The sequence below is a fragment of the Microtus pennsylvanicus genome, chromosome 6 (genome assembly GCF_037038515.1).
Source record: "Microtus pennsylvanicus isolate mMicPen1 chromosome 6, mMicPen1.hap1, whole genome shotgun sequence".
In the NCBI taxonomy this organism is placed as follows: Eukaryota; Metazoa; Chordata; class Mammalia; order Rodentia; family Cricetidae; genus Microtus; species Microtus pennsylvanicus.
In genome coordinates this window covers 105,842,436-105,863,621 of record NC_134584.1, presented here as the reverse complement: position 1 = coordinate 105,863,621, position 21,186 = coordinate 105,842,436, and the positions used below count along the sequence as shown (strand labels likewise).

At 47.6% G+C, this 21,186-nt stretch overlaps 1 protein-coding gene across 1 annotated transcript in view; it reads left to right on the top strand.

The window, feature by feature from the left end:
- The first annotated feature begins 2,633 nt into the window (after nt 1-2,633).
- Cdh1 (cadherin 1) overlaps nt 2,634-21,186 on the top strand; it is a 71,569-nt gene continuing 53,016 nt past the window's right edge. The window contains exons 1-2 of the mRNA XM_075977113.1: nt 2,634-2,819; nt 3,585-3,705. Coding sequence (XP_075833228.1) covers nt 2,772-2,819; nt 3,585-3,705 — 169 coding nt within the window. The 5' untranslated portion in view covers nt 2,634-2,771. The remainder of the gene's footprint in view (nt 2,820-3,584; nt 3,706-21,186) is intronic.

Here is a 21,186-nt window from a genome sequence, read left to right as displayed (position 1 = left end):
ATGCCTGGTTTCTAGAGTGGCGAGGGTGGAATCCCGGGCTCCATTCATGTTAGGTTTGTTCTCTACAAACCGAGTCCCATCCCAACCTCTGTTTTTTTTTTAATTGTGATTTTTATTTTTAATTTTTCTAAATTTTTTTATGATTTATTTAACTTTATGTTCATTGGTATAAAGGTGTTAAATCCCTCAGAACTGGATTTTCAGACAGTGTGAGCTGCCATGTGGGTGCTGGGAATTGAATCCAGGTCCTCTGGAAGAACAGTCAGTGCTCTTAACCATTGAGCCATCTCTCCAGCCCCGCAACCTCTGTTTTTTTTGTTTTTGTTTTTTCTTTCTTTTTTTTTTTTTTTTTTGGTTTTTCGAGACAGGGTTTCTCTGTGGCTTTGGAGCCTATCCTGGAACTAGCTCTGTAGACCAGGCTGGTCTCGAACTCACAGAGATCCGCCTGCCTCTGCCTCCCGAGTGCTGGGATTAAAGGCGTGCGCCACCATCGCCCGGCTGTTTTTGTTTTTTCGAGACAGGGTTTCTCTGTGTTTTTTGGAGCCTGTCCTGGAACTAGCTCTTGTAGACCAGGCTGGTCTCGAACTCACAGAGATCCGCTTGCCTCTGCCTCCCAAGTGCTGAGATTAACGGCATGCACCACCACCGCCCGGCCCAACCTCTGTTTTGTAGTTTTGTCAAAACCTGGATCATAGGACGAGAGGTGCCTTTGTTAGCATGTCCATGGCAGGACAGGCAAGACAGGGAAACTGATCTCATGTCTATCTTATTTTTGATCCTAAAATAATGTACCACAGATAGAATTCTCTGCAGAAAGTGGTGGTGAACGTGTTATGGCTATGGCGTTAAACGTCTCAATCTAGCCAGGCAGGGATGGTGCACATCTTTAATCCCAGCACCAGGGAGGCAGAGGCAGGCAGAGTTTGAGGTCAGCCTGGTCTACATACTGAGTTCTATGATAGTCAGGGATACACAGAGAAACCATGTCTTGAAAAACAAACAAAAGCCTCAATCTGTGGAGCAGGAAAGCTTGAGTTCATCTTTTTTATTTTAATTTATTTATATTTCAGGTATACTGGTGTTTTGCCCGCATGTCTGTGTGAGGGCATCAGAGCCCCTGGAACTGGAGTCACAGTTGTGAACTGCCATGTGGGTTCTGGGATTTGAAAATGGGTCCCGTGGGAGAGCAGCTAGTGCTCTTAACTGCTGAGCCATCTCCAGCCTCTCAGTTCTAGTCTCTTACTTCCTACACGTTATTAAGAAAGTTGTAGGTAAATAAGAATTGAGTGATCCTAAAGTTTCTCTTCCAGTTCGACATCAAAAACTGGTGTGTGTAGTAATACCTGTTTGTAATCCCAGCGTATAGGATGCTGATGCAAGAGGATTCTAAATTCAAAGCCTGTCTGGGCTACTTAAGAGGAATTTGTCCCAAAAACCAGACAAACACGAGCCATTTGTAGTGGCACATGCCTTTAATCCCAGCCCTTGGGAAGTGGAGGCAGGTGGACCTCTCTGAGTTCCAGGCCAGACTAGTCCACATAGTGAATTCTAGGACATCCAGGGCTACATAGATCCTGTCTCAGGCAAACAAATGAACAATAACCAGACAAACAAGGGTTTGGAGAGATGACTTAGGAGTGAAGAAGGCTTGCTTTTCTTCCAGGGGACCAGAGTTCGGTTTCCAGCTCCCACATCGGGCAGCTGAAAAAAAAAACACCTGTAATTCCAGCCCCAGGGGATTCTAATCCCTTGGATCTACACCCTGACTCACTAACCTGCTGAGAAGATAAAAGAACAGATTTTAGTGGGGCATGGTAGTGGGTACCTGTAGTTCCATCCCAGAAGTGGGGTAGCTGAGACCAGACAGTAGTGAGTTCAAGACCATACTGGCTTAAATAGCAAGACCATATCTCCAAGGGGAGGGGCGCAGATGTTAGAAAATTAGATGATTAGATGAATCTGGCCTGGTGACTCACTTATGCAAACCCAGTGTTTGGGAGGTGGAAGCAGGAGGATTGCTTAGGCTATCTAAGACAGTTCCAGGCCCGCTTGGGCTGGAAAACAAAAATTTTAAAAAACCCCAAACCAAAAAACTCAAGCTATTGATGGTGGCTCAGTTACTTAAGGCTGATGATGGGAATTCAATCTCGAGACCCTCTTGGCGGAAGGAGAGAACTGACTCCCGCAGGTTGTCATCTTATCTCCACACCGGCTGTGGCACGTGCCTTTGGGAGCGCGCGCGCGCACGCGCACACACACACACACACACACACACACACACACACACACACACACACACTACATTGTTTTTAAAATCTTTAAGACAAAGTAAACCAAACCCCTCCAACCAAAAACAATAAATTAAAACGAAATAAAAACGTAGATGAAGAGTAAAGTTCTTTGTAACTCAAAGTCTCAGTGGGCCAGAGCACGCTTGGGCTGAGATTCGAAAGAATTTGTTCTGTGAAACAAGGAAGTCTCGGTCCCCGTGCCAGCCACCAACTACAGTTAGGGTGGAGGAAGTCAAGGGCCGTGCGGTTCCTTGGCTGCCACCTGCAGGTGCGTCCTTAGCCAATCAGTGCGGCCGGGGGCGGTGCCTTTAGGCTCACCTGGCGGCCACAGCCTCTGCCTGGCTCAGTGGAGAGGGGAGCAGCGGTGCGGCGGTGAGCTCTTGGGAAGTTTGCTCGACTCCAGCTCGGCCTAACCGGTCCCTGCCGACCGCACCGACCGCACCCGAGCTCCGTGTTTGCTCGGCGTCCCCCCGGCCAGCCATGGGAGCCCTGTGCCGCTGCTTCTCCGCGATTCTACTTCTGCTGCAGGTACTTGGAGGGTCCTGACTGCCCGCAGGGCACCTTTCGGCCCCACCACTCTCTTCGTTGATCTTTGCTGCTTGCTGCCGTCCCGATTTCCTTCTTCCAAGAAAGTTGGGGTGCAGAGGGCCAGCTGAAGGCTGCACGACGCGGGGCTGAGTGCTGTGAAGTGGGAGGGGGGTCCAGGCAAGCAAAGAGTGGCCGCCTCTCCCGCAGGTTCCCAGGTGGGGGCGCGCCACGTTGCGAGCTCCCGGGACCCCGAGTTTGAGCATTGGGTCCCAGTTTGAGGCGGGCAGAGGGGGCTTGGAGCAGGATGGGGGGCCTGCATGAAAAAGGGGTGGGGGTAGAAGCAGCGCGGGCGATCCGAAGTAAGGAAAGAGGGAGTTTAGCAGTATAAAGGCACCTGCCGTGTAAAGGGACGGTAGACTGGGGATGGGGGCTCTCTGGAGTAAGAAAGAGAAGTCTGAGCTGTTGAGACCATTTGCGATACCTGGAAAGTGGTGTCCGGAAGAGTATAGGCAACTCCACTCCAGTGAGATGCAAATGGAACCAGGTGGGAAAGGCTAGGCTGCGAGGTGGTGACCCTGGAAGTCCCCTCCCCCAAGGGTTCTTGAAGTTTGGCGCCTGGTTTCGGGTTGAGAGGATGGCGTCCCTGTCTGCCGCGAGGGGCGTCCACCCACAATCCCGATGCCCCAGGCGAGGGAAGGGTTATGTTGTTGGTATCGGTATGGGTTCCCCCAAGTCACCAGGTTGCCTGCCTTTTCTCCACCCCAGGTCTCATCGTTGCTCTGCCAGGAGCCAGAACCCGAGCCCTGTCGTCCCGGCTTCAGTGCCGAGGTCTACACGTTCCTGGTGCCGGGGAGGCACCTGGAGAGAGGCCGCGCCCTGGGTAGAGGTAAGGGCGCTCTATTGGTATAACTGGGCAGAGTTGAATCGGGTGGGGGAGGCGCCGACAAACTGTGCTCCCATGCCCGTGGGAAGGAATGGACAAAACTCTCCTTTGGGATTTACGCAAGTTTGGGAATCTAAATTTATCGATTGTGGTTGATCAAGGTAGATGTGTCTGGCTGTGTGCTATTTTTACAGGGGCCGGGATGGGCCAAGGGTATTTAGAGGTTATCGGTATTCCTCCAACTTCTTGCGGGAGCTAGCCTATCATTTCAGACCGCCAAAACCTGCTGGGTAGGACCAGTTGGCCTGTATTCCCATTTAATAAGCAATTGGAGGCTCAAAAGGTGACTTCACAGGGTCAGCAGGGCGGGGATCAGAACCGAAATTTGACTCCCATTATTTATGTAGTCTCTGAGAAACAGGCTCTTAGTGACTTGTGACTTTTGTTCATAGAGATGAAAATGGTATTGGTTTTTTCTTTTTTTTTGTCTTTTTTTTTTTTTTGGTATTTTGAGACAGATTTTCTCTGTGTAGCCCTGGCTATAGTGGAACTTGCTCTGTAGACCAGGCTGGCCTCGTTTCTTTAAGAAAAAGATGGTAGCTCTGACTCATAAATGCAAGCACTCAATATATTTCAGGTCTTATCTCATTGTAATAATCTAGAATTTTCTTTGTTTCCCTGTTGGGCATGGCTGGGAACAAGGAAAGAGAACCAGTTTTTTTTTTTTTTTTAAACTGGCTTTCCTAGTTTCCAGGTGCTTCTTTTGTACCGAAACCACCTCCTCCTCTTATGATAAACAAGAAAGAAATAATATAAAAAGGAGGAGCCACTCAGGATCCCTTCTGGGAAGACTTTGACCAAGTTTGTTCTTACAGCCGTAGGCCGCCTGCAAAATCTGTAGCGATCATAATGGTGTCTAAGATTTTTTGGGAATTTTGCAAGTTGTGCCCAAGTTTGATGATGTGTTTTATAGAGAAATAGCAGCTTGATTGGTTAGTTGTATTTGCTTTTCTGAGATCTGACTGGTTCTGTGGAGCTTTCTTTGGCCGAGGAAGACAGTGCTGCCCTGCAGCCCTGAAGCTGGAGTGGTCAATGATTTCCCAGCCTGTCTCCACTTGCTGCCCACCCAAGGAATATGCTGAGCCTCTGCTAGGTTGCTGAGAGCATTTCAGGAAGCCCTTCAGTGGCACTTTGGGACAGACTAGTGAGGTATGGGTGGCCTAGGCGGTTTCCAGTGCCTCTGGAAAGAGGTAGGCACCACTCAGTCTTGAGCTGTGCAGGGTTGGACACGGGAGAGCATGAGTACATAGTAGACACCCCCCAATCCACGGGCTGGTAGCTTTGTTTTCCTGTGTCAGGGTGACACAGCTGTGCCTTAGTTAGGATGGCCTTTGCGCATTAGTTGTGTTGGGGGTCAAACACAAGTCCTGCTGCTAGCCAGGCACTTTGCCCTATCTGGACTGGACTGGCCTGAAATTCACAATTTAATCCTCCTGCCTCAGACCCTGGAGTGCTGGGATTATAGACTCACTTTGGCACTAGCCTGGCTTTTATTTTGCACATCTAAGCTCTAGTGACCAGTCACTAATACCATTGCATTATCATGATAATACCATTTATAACTAATGGTGCCACCTGTTCACTTTGACCCCATCTGGGAGCAAGTGCTCCATTTACCTGATGTGAAAATGAGAACTTCCGGAGGGTGGATATCATTTTAGTCCTTAAGGAACTCGGTGTGTGTGTGTGTTTGGCTTGACTGGCTTCTGCATTGCCTGAAGATTCTACAACTAGTCTTTCTCTCTTTTGTTCCCTTTTCTCAGAGAGAGAGAGAGAGAGAGAGAGAGAGAGAGAGAGAGAGAGAGAGAGAGAGAGAGAGAGAGAGAGAGAGAGAGAGAGAGAGAGAGAGAGAGAGAGAAGAAAGCAAGTGAGAGCTGAGTCTTGATGTACTGGGTCACACCTATAATCAGCTCTTGGGAGGCAGAGGCAGGAGGATTATTAAAAGTTCTAAGTTTGAGGTTAGCCTGGTCTTATATAGTGAGTTCCAGACTAACCTGGGGTACAGAGTGAGATGAGACTCTTTCTTCAAAAACAAGAAAGAAAAGAGGGGGAGAAAGGAAAGAAAGGTTGAAGGAAGGACAGGCTAGGTATGTGTTCCTGTTTGGGGAAAACTGCATCCATTGTAAAATAGATAGACTTGAGGACCGAGGTCTTGAGGTGGGGGAGGTGCCCTGTGGGAGGTAGAGGGGTCCTCCCTGGTGGTTTGGGTGGGAGAGAGAGGCAGCCTGCTCTCAGCATCCCCCAAGCTTCCAAGGGGCGGCTCCATCACCAGGCTCCATCACCATACTTGCCAGGGCTCTATTGCTCCACTGGAGTGGGGAATTGCTCTAGGTCAGAGTGCCTATTCAGACATCACACTTATATCCCAGGAACTGCTCTGTGACTTGGAAGAGTTGCTCAGATTTAGGAAGATGGTGTCACTCTCTTTGGACCTCTGGGGAAATGGAGGATTGTGCAGCTCTAGGCTCTCCTATACAGATTCCTGAAGAGTTTGCTGCCCAGGAGTTTGGAAATAAGACCTGACACTGGCTAAAAAGTTACAAATAGGGTTTGATTGAACAAAGGACCATCCCTGTGTCCCATGAGCTTGACTGCACAGTTTCAGCCTTGTAGATTCTCTCCCAACCCCCAGACAAGGTTTCTCTGTAACTTTGGAGCCTGTTCTGGAACTCACAGAAATCCACCTGCCTCTGCTTCCCAAGTGCTGGGATTAAAGGCCCCATAAGACTTGCAGATTCTTCGAGACCAGCCTGGTCTACAAGAGCTAGTTCCAGGACAGGCTCCAAAACTACAGAGAAACCCTGTCTCGAAAAACCAAAAAAAAAAAAAAAAAAAAAGACTTGCAGATTCTTTCACTGGCTTTTAAAATACAAATAAAAAAAACCCAAAAAACAAAACAAAACAAAAAACCCCAAAAACCCCTCCCACTATCCAAGTATATTCTTTCATTAGGTTTGTTCATTTATTCTGTTTTTGATGTTTTTGAGAGGTTCTCACTCTGTAGCCTTAGCTGGCCTGGAATTCATTATTGTAGACCAGGCAGGCCTTGACCTCACAGGGATTCCCCTGCCTCTGTTTTTTGAGGGTTAGGAAGCAGACACCAGTTCTGGTTGTTCTGTTGTTGTTGTTGTTTGGGGTTGTTTGTTTGTTTTTTGCTTTGTTTTTGGGACAGAGGTTTGGGGGCTCAGTCTGGCCTGGAACTTATGTATAGCGGATGACTGAATTTGTGATCTTCCCGCTTCCGCTTCTCCACTGCTGGGATGGAAAGTGTGCACCACCATGCTGGGTTTTGTTGTTTGTTTTTAACTGATTCTGTGTTTTCTTTTTCTTTTTCTTTTCTTTTCTTTTTTTAAAATACGAAGCTCTTTGCAAGTTTTCATGTCATCCCTGTTCAGGGCCATGCTAATTGCTGTCCCATCCTAATGAAACAGTCTTTGTGGTTTATTGAGACAAGGTCTAACCCAGGCCGTTATGGAACTCACGGCATAGCCCAATTTAGTCTTGAACTCATGGTGATCCTCCTGCCTCAGCCTCCTGAATGCTGGGATTACCAACACTGCCAAGTCTACTGTAAGCTGCTTCTCTAGAGTGTCGCTTATTTTCCTTTTTCTTAGCACAGAATTTTCAGAGACCCAGGTGACGAGACTTTCGCCTCTCTGGAGACACTAGACAATTGTACAGGGTTACATCTATATGGAGTGAGAAAGAGCTGACAAGCCCTTTAAATTGCTGGCTTTTCCTCCCATAGCTTTCTTCACAACGTCTGCAGGACAAACAGGCCTGTAGTCTGGGCCTGGGCTTTGGTCACTTGATGGATTGACCCAGTTCCAGGCATCCACCTGTGTGGACTAAATACACCCATTTCCTCTCCTTTCTGAAGGATGTGCTGAAAGCTGCAGGGACAGGGAGAGAAGCAAAGGTGGAGCTGCCATAGGATCGCCTTTCGTCATCAGATACTCACTCCCACCCCAGCCTCCTAAACTCTCCCCTTATTACTCATGCTTGGGACTGGGGCTCATGCAGGCCTTCCCAGAAAAGAGGCTGGTGTCTGCCATTCCGCCCTTGCCTTTGTCTCCTGAGGAGGAGGAGTGTAGGCGGTGAGGTCGCAGGCTCAGCCAGGCCATTTAAGGAAAGCTGCCTTCCTGCTGCCCAGCCCTCTGCCAGGTGGATATGGAAATCCCTGTTTACTCTCTGGGACTTTTTATTGCCTGAAATGCTCACCTTGGTATCTGTTACACATTCCTTTCCAAGAGCAGCCTTAGATAAGCCAGGTGTGGGGACAATCAGCTCTTGAAATCTCCAAGAAGCTGCCAAAACCCTAAAATCAGCCAGAGACACCATCATAGTCCAGACTCAGCCTTTGGGGGTTTTACTGTGCCTCACCCCAATCTCTTTTCAGGGCATCAAGTTTTCTTCTAAGAAGAATGAAATCATTACAGCAGGTTCAGTGTGAAAGTGTAGGAAGCTTCAGGTTTGAACACAAGTAGTTACTACCAATCTGACTTTATATAAGTCAATTTGCTTCTGTGAGACCCTGTTTACTTATCTGTTGAGTGTGAAAATCATATACATTGGTTTTGTTATATACATTAACGCATATTTGATGAGTAATAAATGCTAGCTGGAGTATGGGCATCTGGCTCTTTTATGCCAGCACTAGGCTAAACCCTGGGAAATATGGCTGAAAATAAATGAAAAAATATGGGGGTGGAGAAGGCAATGAGCCAGGCACAGTGGTAAGGCATAAGCAGGTGGATCTTTGAGTTCCAGGACAGCCAGGGATACACAGAAAAGCCCTGTCTCCAAAATAAAGTCAGCCAGATGACATAGTGGGTAAAGGCACTTGTCACCAAACGTGAAGCCTGGAATTTGGTGCACAGCACCCACATGGTAGGAGGAGAGAAAGGACTCCCAAGGGTTGTCTAACCTCACATGCATGCAGTGAATGTTCGTACACGGTAAATGATGGGCTGTTGTTGCTGTTTTAAAAAGCTGATTGTGGTGGTGCACGCCTTTAATCCTACCACTGAGATTTCAAGGCCAGTCTGGTCTACAAAGCAGTTCCAAGCTCAGTAGACTACACAGTACGGTGACACCCCTTTTCAAAGGAAGGAAGAAAAGGAAGAAGGATTTTGAACAAACTCCTCCACGCTCTGACCAAGATACTATAGTGAAACTCCAACCCGTCCTCCATCACGGCCATTGCCAAACTCCCACTATGACCCATATCCTGATACCCAGGGCAAGACATTTTGCAAACATAAAAGCCTTGTCTGGACAAACAGCTCCAGGAGGGAGAAACTGCAGATTTGCAAGTGGCCGCAGGAGTTGTATTCCCCAAACCTCCTGTGTGAGTCCCTTCTCAGACACCCCTTGCCTGAGGGAGAGTGTCTGTCCTTCTGTCTGAAGTAAACAGTCTAGTCTGTTGAGGTCAGTCTTCATCTCTCTTCTGCCCACATAAGTTGCTTCAGAAATTCAGCAAGAAGCCGGGCGGTGGTGGTGCACGCCTTTAATCCCAGCACTCGGGAGGCAGAGGCAGGCGGATCTCTGAGTTCGAGACCAGCCTGGTCTACAGAGCTAGTTCCAGGACAGGCTCCAAAGCTACAGAGAAACCCTGTCTCGAAAAACAAAAAAACAAAAAACAAAAAAAAAAGAAAGAAAGAAAGAAAAGAAATTCAGCAAGAATCATTAGATCAGGTGTGGTGGTAACACCTGTAACATCTGTATCCCAGTGCTGGGAAGGCTGATGAGGCAGGAGGATCTCAAGTTTGAGGTTAGCCTGAGCTACCTGTGGGGAGAGAAGGATTAAAAAAATAAAAGCTGATCACGGAGGCACATGAGGCAGGAGGATTGAGTTTAGAGACAACCTGGTTCTGTAGTGAGTTTCAGGCTAGGTGGGAGCTACATAATGTCTTAGTAAGAGGAAGAGGAAATGAAGGGGAAAAGTGGATAATAATTTAAGGACCTGACAGGCCTTCTAGTCTCGTTTTGAACAAATGAATGGATGCATGAATCAATTTTTGCTACCTTGACTCAGTTTTTTCTCTGCGGCTTCATCCTGTGTCCCCAGAGCAGCCCCGGAAGGTGAATGAGCAGGGCAGAGTAGGTCGCCTGGAATTAATGTTCTTGTTCTTTCTGCCCAGCACTCTCCCTGGACACCAAGTCTGGCCATAAGCGTGTCCTTGGAGATATTGTGAACCAAGCAAGTCACTTTGAAAGTTTCTGATGTCACAGAAGGGAGACTTCAAACCCAGATCTGGAAATGAGCATTAGTCTTTTTTAAAGTGATTTTCTTTGGTCAATTAGAAAGAAATTTGTAAACCGGGCGTTTGTTGTGCATGCTTTTAATCCGGAGGCAGAAGCAGAGGCAGACACAGGAGGATCTCTGTGAGTGTGAGGTCAGCCTGGTCTACAAGAGCTAGTTCCAGGACAGATTCTAAAACTACAGAGAAACCTTGTCTCAAAAACAAACAAACAAAAAATTATAACTTCTATTTCATTTTATTTATTTTTGAGTTTCACTATCTAGCTTTGGCTGGCCTGGAGCTCCCTGAATAGACTAGACTGGCCTTGAACCAGATCTGCCTGCTTTGCCTCTGCCTCCTGAGTGCTGGGAACACCCCACACCAGACCCTGTTTACCGGCTGGCTTGGAACTTATGTAGGTAGCACTGGTTTAGATCTCTGGTCTTCTTGCCTATGCCCCCCAAGTGTTGGAATTTCTAGTGTATGCTACCCCAAAACCAGTCTTAGAAGGTTCTTGCGCCAGTGTCTGTCTGCTGGGGAACTCCTGCCCAGACTTTTCTTCCTTGAGCTTTAGTTTCCCCATCTGTTACGTGGATATAACCATATATACCGAAATCCTCGGGGCATCCGTCAAACTCAGTGAGTATTCAGAATCGAATCCTGCAGGGCGCCCTTGGTTTGTGACTTTCCCCTTTCTGTGATTTATGTGCTTGGCTGGAGAGTTGGTTGAAAGTTGCCCCTAAGCTCTCTCTCTCTCTCCCGCCCAGCAAACCAGCCAAACCAGTTTCCTTACTCTCCTTGCTTCTGTACTGAGCAAACACTGCTTTGCATACTATTGACCAGGACCTTGCCTTTGTTAGAAAAGGAAATTCAATGGCATTTTCTTCCTTACAATGTGGGGAGTGGGCGGCAGTGCGATTGCCGTGGGTTAGAAAGGGTTCAAATTGGAGCAGAAGTAGGTAGAGTAGCTGGGGGTTGGGAAGTCAGGATGGCCTCAAGTTTGTTGTTCCAAAAACCTCAGTTTTTAGGACTATTTCATAATACACATGCTTAAAGATACTTATTTGTTGATCCATTGCAAAATGCTTTCTGGCCATCTTTTGAGACCATGGTCCACCCCGTCCCCACAGACAAGCATAGAGTTGTATGGGGCCCATTCACAGATACAGATGTACCATCCTACAAATTTACTGGACCTCAGATTCCCAGATCTGCCTGCCTCTGCCTCCCAAGTGCTGGGATGTTAAAGGCCCATGACTCTGCACTAATGGACTTGGCATTTTTGTTTAACGCTCTCCAGGTATCCGACACACATTCATTCCCCCTGTCAGCCCAGGAGTTAGGTCACAGGTGTTTGATGAGTAAACACTTGGTGCCAGTCAGGGTGTGGGCATCTGGCTACCTACCCCGAGGTCCAGGATCTAAGAGCACCCTTGGTCCGTGGGACTAGTGGATTCAGAATGTAGACAGTGCATCAGAGACTGAGAGTCTCTGCCCTCAAGGAGGTCCAGAAAAATCTCTGCTTAGAGAGACTTCCACAGGGCATTTGGGGAGGAGGGGCCTGTAGAAGTGGTCAGTTTCACCTGGCGGGCCTTGGTGAGTAAGAGGGCGTGGGCAGGCACGAAAAGGAAAGTCACCACAGGCTCCTGTGGGACCTTGGGCCTTTCAGTCCACTGGTGAGGGTTTTCTCCTTCTAGTCTCTAAGGCAAATTAAGCATATATGAGCAGGAACAAACGCTTACATAGACTGACGCTGAGACGACGCTCAGCCTGTCTCCTCCTCACCCAGGGCTTCCCTCCCACAGGTTTCTCCTGTGTGGATCTTCTCAGGATCTCATTGCTGAACAGTCAGGAGTAGTCCGGGGGTGTGGCTCTGTGGTCTGGTGTGAGCCGCCTACTGAGTGTGAGGCCCTGATTTTGATCCCCAGCATTGAGGACAATCAGAAACAGAACCCAGTTTCTACTGCCTGTTGCCAAACCCCAGAAGTCCCACAGAACCCACTTCCCTTCCTAAGGGCGATGGTACCCACTTCCTTTCTTGAGGCAAGGGATTTCCTCCTTCCCCCTCACCCCCAGAAAGATGTTTTTTCTCTGCCTCATTGATGTTTCTCTCTGCCTCATTGATTTTACATTGACATTACAATTGAAGTTTTTTTTCTTTTTAACGTTTGCTTTGGGCAGTTTTCACAGCCCATTTCTCCCCTATACTGCTAAACTGGAGACTTAAACCCAGGATCTCCCGCATTCTAGGCCCTCTGCCTTTGAGATACATCTCCATCTTCTTTTCCACCAGAGAGAGGGTTTCTCTGTGCAGTCTGACTGGCCTGGAACTCAGAGAAATCCACCTGCCTCTGCCTCCCGAGTGCTGGGATTAAAGCCATGTGCCACCATTGTCCCGCACATCTCCATCCTTCTGCTTTGGAAAAGGGTCTCTTTTTCCCAGGCTGGCTTTGAGCTTACGCTGTGGCCTTGTGCACCAGCCTGCCTCCTAGTATCCTAGATGGCAGGCCTGTGCCCTGAGGCTTGCTCAGCCTCTTGACCTTCACATGCAGATACTGCTAGCTGAACAGCCCTGTCTTTTTCAGTGTTGGGGGTCCTGGGAAAAAAAAAAGTTCTTCTTCCCCATTCTGTCATGGGGAGGTGGGAAGATTCCCTTCCTCCCTCTAACAAGTCATGTTCCAACTAGGACTTGGCTTAGGGCGTATAAGCCAGACAGATGTGGGAGTGTTCTTAGGTCCTGAAAGAGGGGGAGGGGCATGTTTAGGTGCTACTAGTAGGACCTACGGGGGTGTACCCAGAGATGAACCTGTTCCCCACGAGCCAACTCATAAATGGCGGCCAGCACAGGACCCTGTGGGATAATTGGCTGAGCCCTAGATAATAATTAGTTAGCTTTGTAATTAGGAGAGCTTCTAAGAAGCCGAAAGTGTTTCAGATTTATTTTACCTGGACAAGTTCAAGACTAAACTTACACCTGTCTCTGTGGTTTGGCATGCAGACCCATCTGCTTCCAAGGGGATCTCTGCGGCGGCTTCTTTCTGGTCCTCTTCCCCACGCCCTCCCTTCTCCCAGTAGTCATTCTTCACCCAGTACTCAGGGGGATTTTTTTTTTTAATTTATGAGATAGTGTCTCAGCCTTGGCTAGCTGGCCTGGAACACAATTTGTAAAACAGGTTGGCTTCGAACTCATAGAGAGATCAACTTGCCTCTGCCTTCAAAGTGCTGAGATTAAAGGCATGTGCTACCACACCAGGTCAGAGTGATGAATTTTTTTTTAAAATATTTATTTATTTATTTATTTATTTATTTATTTATTTATTATGTATACAATATTCTGTCTGTGTGTATGTCTGCAGGCCAGAAGAGGGCACTAGACCTCATTCCAGATGGTTGTGAGCCACCATGTGGTTGCCGGGAATTGAACTCAGGACCTTTGGAAGAGCAGGCAATGCTCTTAACCTCTGAGCCATCTCTCCAGCCCCCCAGAGTGATGAATTTTTAAAAAATTAAATTAGAAAGTATCATTCCTATTTATAATTGCCTGGGACTCCCTGCTTCATACAGAATAAAAATCGTGTCCATGACTTCCAAGGCTCAGGTACTAGGTCCCTACCACAGCCCCATGACTTGGATCCTCATTTTGTCCCCCGACTCTCCAAAAGCAGATTGTTCAGGTAATCTGCTTCCTGGTTGTACTCAGAATACCATAGTATTTCAGATCAATGCTGGTTTTGAACTCCTGATCCTCCTACCTGGGAGTGGTGGCATTTCAAGTATGTACAACCACACCCGATACGTTACCTGTTTATGACCACTCACCTGTGTCAGGTAGTTTTGCTAGAATGTTGCCCATTCAATGAGGACTTTCCCCATTGCTTTATTTGTCTGTAGCCCCCGACTCCTATTCTTGGGGGCAGTGATGGGGATTGAACACAGGGCCTTGTGTGTGCCATGCAAGTACCTGTAACTGAGCCACACCCCAGCCCTCTCTGCCACTTTCCACCATTGAACATGCCACTTATTTCCTTCCATAAAAACACAAATCTAGGGGGCCAGGCCTTTCTGTATTGTTTGCTCTTGAGCTGTATTCCAGGCAGAACAGAGGTTTTTTGTTTTTTGTTTTGTTTTTTATTTTCGAGACAGGGTTTCTCTGTAGTTTTTGGTGCCTGTCCTGGAACTAGCTCTTGTAGACCAGGCTGGCCTCGAACTCACAGAGATCTGCCTGCCTCTGCCTCCCGAGTGCTGGGATTAAAGGCGTGCGCCACCACCGCCTGGTGAGGTTTTTGGTTTTTGAAGATAAAATGCGGCCCAGTGAGATGGCTCGGGGAGTAAAGGTACCTGCTGCTGAACCTTCTGGAACCTGAGTTTGATTCTCCAGAACCCATGTGAAAGTGGAAGGAGAAAACTGACTCCAAAGCTATCTTCTGGGCTTCCACATGAACACCATAACCCTGCCTACATATCACACACACACACACACACACACACGCACGCACACACACACACACGCACGCACGCACACACACGTTCAAAAGTTCTGAAAGACAGAATGGGCTGTTAGAGTATAGGCACGTGAGGAGGAAGGATGCTATGTTTTCAGGCTCTGTGTTTCTTCTTGGCACCCCTGTAGACACAGCTACAGTATAACCTTACCTAATTGTCCTATTACAAGGTTGCTTGCTGCCCAGAGTCTAAAAGGTCAGATGAGTCTCTGCGGCCCACACTTCAGGGTGTAAGGAAGCCAGATGAGATCTCAAGGAACACTGGGCACCTTGCTTTCCAGCCATCAGGCTCCCCTCCCTGAACGAGCCTCTCTCAGATTGGCCTCTCACCTCTATGCTGCAGCCCACTAATAGTTCTTGGCAGGCCCCAGCATCTTGGAAGGAGCTGGACGAGAGATCTAGAAATTGCAAAGCTAACTTGGTTAGACCAGCCGAGGTAGAGCTCTCAGGGCTAAAATCCATCCCGCCAATCAATCATCAATCAATCTCCACTGTGTGTAGAGTCTCCATCCTTTTGTAAGATTCATCACTCTGCTTCAGAAGTAGAGGGGCCAAACCAAAATACAGGACACCAATGAACTTCTTTTTGAGACAAGTCGAACTGGCAATGTAGACCATGTTGGCCTGCTTCTGCCTCCTAAGTTCTGGGATTATTTATGTACGCCATCACTTATTTTTTTTTTTTTTCGAGACAGGGTTTCTCTGTGGTTTTGGAGCCTGTCCTGGAACTAGCTCTTGTAGACCAGGCTGGTCTCGAACTCACAGAGATCTGCCTGCCTCTGCCTCCCGAGTGCTGGGATTAAAGGCGTGCGCCACCATCGCCCGGCAGCCATCACTTATTTTTGAATTTCACATTTTTAGAGTAAGAATGCTTTATGGAGTATTTGAGACATACTTAGTAACATTACCCTGGGCCTAGAAGTGTAACTCAAAGGGGGAACAAGGGGACTGGAGAGATGGCTCAGCAATTAAGAGCCCTGACTTCTCTTCTAGAGGACCTGGGTTCAATTCCCAGCACCCACAGGACAGCTCATAACTGTCTGTGACTCCTGTTCCAGAGGATCTGATTCCTGCATACAGACACACTTGCAGGCAAAACACCAATGTATATAAAATAAAAGTAAATAAGTTATTTTTTTTTTTTTCAAAAAAAGGAGGAACATGTTGTCTGGCAAGTGTGAGGCCCTGGGATTGGTTACCAGTGTTGGAAAAAGGACAGGGGAAGGAAGTTAGGAAGGAAGGGAGGGAAGGAATGAAGGAGCAAGCTTTTATTATTTAGACACCCCCCCCCGATTTACTTATTCTTTATGTATAGGTATCTGTGTGCCTGTGTGAGTTTATGGATAAAACAGGTGTTACATGCATTGTCCAGAGAACAGAAAAGGCTTTGGATCCCCAACACTAGGTTATAGGCAGCTATGGGTTGCTCAATATGGCTGCTGGAAACTGAACCCAGTCCTTCTGCAAGAGCAAGTGCTCTTAACTGCTGAGCCATCTCTCCCGTCCTAACCCTAACAAATAACATATAACACAAAATATAAATAAGTCTTAATAAAAATAAAAAATAGCCGGGTGTGGTGACACACGTGTTTAATCCCAGCACTCGGGAGGCAGAGGCAGTCGGATCTCTGAGTTTGAGGCCGGCCTGGCCACAGAGTGAGTTCCTGGACAAGTTCCAAAACTACACAAAGAAACCCTGTTTCAAAAATCCAAAAAAAAAGTCTGGTAGCCTACTTAAACTTCCAGTGACAGGGAGGCAAAGGTAGGGGGATTTCTGAGGCTCATAGCCAGTTTCACCAAATCATAAGCCTCAGGTCCCAGTTAGAAGACCCAGTCTAAAAAAAGCAAGGTGGATGGATGGTTTGTGAAAAACAGTCTGAGTTCGACCTTTGGGTGCCTGATGTAAACACACAGGCACATTCATTCCCTGCACAACCCAGAAATAAAACATAAATACAACCCCAAAAATTGTTGTGATGTAGCTCAGTAGTAGAGTGTTTGCCTAAGATACATGGGCCCTAGGTGTGTGTGTGTATGTATGTATGTATGTATGTATGTATGTATCTATCTATCTATCTATCTATCTATCTATCTATCTATCTATCGATCGATTGCTCTATCGATCTATCTAATGATCTATCCATCATTTTTTTTAAGACAGGGCTTCTCTGTGTAGCCCTGGGTATCCCAGAACTCATTCTCTAGACCAGTCTGGCCCCTGCCTCTGCTTCCTGAGAGCTGGGGTTAAAGGTGTGTGCTGCCACCACTGCCTAGTCGTGCCCTAGATTAAACCCAGTATGGCAAAAAACCCCCATCAAAACCAGCAGGCCTTGCAGAAAGTTAGATTGGGTCTTGTGGGTGCTGCTTTCAAGTACTTAATCGGTAGCATTTGCTGAACAATCCTGAGGGCTTAGAACAGCTCTGGCACCTTTAAAAGGGTATCAGATTCAAACCAGAATCGAATGCTCTTTTCCAGCCACCCCACCTCTTGGCTTGTTGCCGAAGGAAAATGGCTCTAGTCTGGTTCTCCAAAGTTCTCATGGCAGAGGGGAACGATTGTCCATTTCCATCACAACCTCTTGGGCGCTGCCCTGGTGACCCACCGCTCATGTGAAAGCCAAGTAGACTTCAGACTGCAGACCTCCTCCCCCACAAATTCCTCGCTACAATTGTGTGGGAAGGTTTGCAAAGGGAACAAGATGACCGACTTGTTTGTGGGAAAGTTGTGGCTTTCCTACCAGAAAACGTCACCTCTTGAGTCAGCACTGGACATACCTGGGTACTTATCAACAGGTGGGGCCGGGTCCTGAGTCATAGAGAGGCCTCACCTGGGAAGGTTTCTCTTTCAAAGACTGAATCCACCATGACATCACCCTTCAGAGCAGCAGGTACTTTACAGGCCCTTACTTACCCATGCTTCCTGGGAGATACTGGATTCCTTTCTTCCTCCCTCCCTTGTCTTTTTTCTATTATAGAAACAGATTTTTTACATATAATCTGACTATGGTTTCCCCTCCTTCAACTTCATCCCATCCCATCCAATCTGCACTCTTTCTGTCTCTTAGAAAACAGATATCTAAGGAATAACAATAAGATAAAATAAAAACAAACTGGTATAGGAAAAAAACAAAGGGAAGAAAAGATCCAAAGGAAAAAGCTCAAGAAACATACAGACACAGAAACACAGACATTTACACACAGGAATTTCATAAGAATACAGAACTGTACGCCATAATATACAGTCCTTTACGTGTATGTAAGGTTTAAAACAAAAATGCCCTGACACAACATTATCAGACAGCCTCCAAAGCTGCCGCTGAGTTCACTTGTGTTGGCCGCCTACTGCTGGGCATAGGGCCTACCCTTAAGAGTGATTTCTTTCTCAGTGATACAACCTTAAAGAAAATCAATTTTTCATTTGCAAGTGGTTATCGGTTGGAGATAGCTTCTGGGTTAGGGAGGAGCCTATGTCTACTCTCAGCCCTAGGACGCCCATCAGGTACAGACCCACGAAGGCCCTGTGTGCTGCCAGTCTCTGAGTTCATACATGCACTGGTCAAATTGTGTTTATATGCTCTTGTTTCTTTGCTGTCCTCCAATTCCCTCTGGCTCTTACATCCTTTCTCCCACTTCTGCTGGGTTCCCTGGTCCTTCAGGGGAGGGATTTGGTGGAAACATCCCATTTAGAGTTGCGTGTTCCAAGGTCCCTTTCTTGTGAGTTACTGGTCTCTTCCTAGCTTCTCGCTCAGGATTTTTTGAGAAATGGCTGGGGTCCAGCAGCTACTTGATAAAGCTCATGTGACCAGTTTCATGACCACCTAGCCCCCAGGCTTGACGTCATGACTAAAGTTGTGGAGAAAATCCTGTTTATGGATATGTCTTTCTAATCTGCCTTTGAAAAAGGAAGTCCTCTACCCATGCCCACCCTCTATCCCAGTCACTGGGGAGAAAGGCAGGAGAAACTAACCTGGAAGTTTAGGGCTAGTCTGGGCAGCATGAGGCTCTGTCTCACTGAGAGGAGGAGGGAGAGAGAACGCACCTTTTGTACACCTCATAGGTGGGAGTCTCTGGGCTCGTGACTGGGATATGAGTCTGAGACTTCCCTGTGCACCTGAGCTGAGCTTGTTTTTCTGAAGCTAGCTATGATCTCTCCCTCTTCTCGGTAATCCTCTCACTTGAGTGATAGGAGTCCTTAAAACTGGGGGAAGGCGATCAGAACTTTACAGGTGAGACCCTGTCTTAAAAAAAAGAAAAAATCCTAGGGAACCAGGCTACCACGTTTCTAGGATTATCAGCAGTTTAGACGGACGTCAAGGTCATGACTTCAAGCTGTTGCTCTTTTTCAGTGAAATTATGGGAGGCACGTGAACCTGGAGGGTGGAGAGGGCCCTGGGCTGACACCAGCCCTTCCTTGCCATTTGACCTCAGGAAACTACTTAACCTCAGTCCCTTTTCCTGTGAAAGGGGGTGGTGGGAGATAAGCATTCCTCCCTCACAGTGAGCCAGCATTGTCACCTGTACTTTGCTTTGTTTTCTGAATGGAGGATTTTTTTTTTCTCTTTGAGACAGGGTCTCTGTAGCTCAGGCAGGCCTTGACTGTGTAGCCCAGATTGGCCTCAAACTTGAGATGATCTCTATGTCCTCAGTGTTACTGGCATTACAGATGACAGTCCCCGCGTCCTGTGGTCACAGTAGCCTTATCCTATTGATTGTCGCGACCAAATAGGGAGTGGTGCCAGGCTTGATTTGGAAACTTCCATCTAAGGCAGTCTTGATTTCCTTTCGGTTCTGGGGGTTAGTTACGGTTTCCCTACTTCTGCTAATCCTTCCACCTGAACTGTGGGAGGAGCACAATAAACACCAAGCACCCGAGCGCAGGTGCCCCAAGCAGGCCAGAAGCACCTGATCCCCCTGGAGCTGCGGGTTACAGGAGGTTGAGCCTTCTCATGTGAAGAAACTGAACTGGGGTCCTCTGCAAGAACAGTATGTGCTCTTAAGCACTGAGCCATCTCTCCAGCCCCCCTCATCTAGTTTCTTAGTTTGTACATAAACGATCAAGTTCAGGGAGCCCAGAAGGACTGGGCGAGTGTCAAGACCAGGCTAGCAACATTATCACCAAGTGAAAGCTACATGGGTGGATGGTTGCTTGAATACTGAATTAACTACCGATGTGTGATTTTTGACCTTTTTAATATTTTTTTAATATTTATTTATTATGTATATAATATTCTGTTGTGTGTCTGCCTGCAGGCCAGAAGAGGGCACCAGATCTCATTTCAGATGGTTGTGAGCCACCATGTGGTTGCTGGGAATTGAACTCAGGACCTTTGGAAGAGCAGGCAATGCTCTTAACCTCTGAGCCATCTCTCCAGCCCCCTTTTTTAATCTTTGTACCAACTTTGGAAAAGTTACTACATGGGTAACTCCATTTCCAACAAATATAGTGGGAGCTTGCAAAAGCTGATCAGCAACCCAGGGTCCCCGGTCTGTAGAGCTGCCTGGGAAAGGTACGTCTTTGGTCGCACCTACATTGGCCCCTCCGGGTCCTCAGCGGCTGGCTGAGGATGTCTGCACCCCATCTCCTGGTGGATCCTGAAGTCACCCATGCAGTTCCTCCCCATTTCTAGTCTTCTGGTTACTTGGAGCCTTCAGCTCCCACCCCTTTTAAAACCTGGAACAAAAGGGAGTTAGTGGCCCCCTTGGGCACCCCTTGGAACCTGAATGGCTGAGGAGATGGAAGGGCTTCGGCACTCTGCTGGCTCCTTTTAATTATTATTGTTTTTCTTTTCCAAATTGCTACCTTTGGGTTTCTCATAACCACTTCGGTGGGAGGTGGGGTGAAGGGTAAGGCAGTTAACTCTGAGTGCCACAGACAGACAGGAAAGCATTTGAAAGAAATTCACATAACGACGGTAGTAATGGAGGGGGAGTCCTTCAGTGTTACAGAGCAGCTAGGAGCTAAAACAGATGCCTGGGATGGGAGAGGAGACGGAGCATGCGCACCTCACCATGCGCGCCTCACCGTCACAGAGCCTTCGCAGGAAAAACTACTTTGTCTTTAGATATTTTCAGTCACCTTTATAAAATGTGAAAAAATCCTGTAAAACTGAACCAAAGGGGTAGCTGGAGGGGGGCACTAAAAATTCTCCACTAAAATCCAAGTAACGATCGGAGGTAGGAAACTCTGATAGTCACTAACTCCTTCCAAGACTCAGTGGCCGGCCACGTGACTCCAGTGGACGTCTTCCTGTTGTTTTAGAAACCGCTTTCTCACCTATCATTTATAACAGGCCTTGGGCAATTTTGTCAGTCTGAGAATACCCACCCCTTCCCCATAGGAGGTGTTTTTGCTATTTCAGATCACCACAAACCCTCCTCTATTACCCCATGAGGGCCTCCTGGGAGTTTTGTTTTGGTCACAAGCCTCCCATGTCCCTAGGGGGTCTGGAGATGGCTCTGAGGTGGTGGAAAGTGCTGGGGTGCCAAGTTATCAGACAATGGGCACATTGAGAATGCAGGTGGGGCCAGGCCTGTGTGGGCTGGAGCAGCTGTTGAAGCCTCAGGGGGAGCAGCAGGCCGGGCTGAGAGGAGAGGACCATAAGCCAAGGCAGTGGGGAGGAGTACCCCCCTCCCCCAGGATTCCATGGCAGAGGGACGTTTGAACTATGACTCAGATG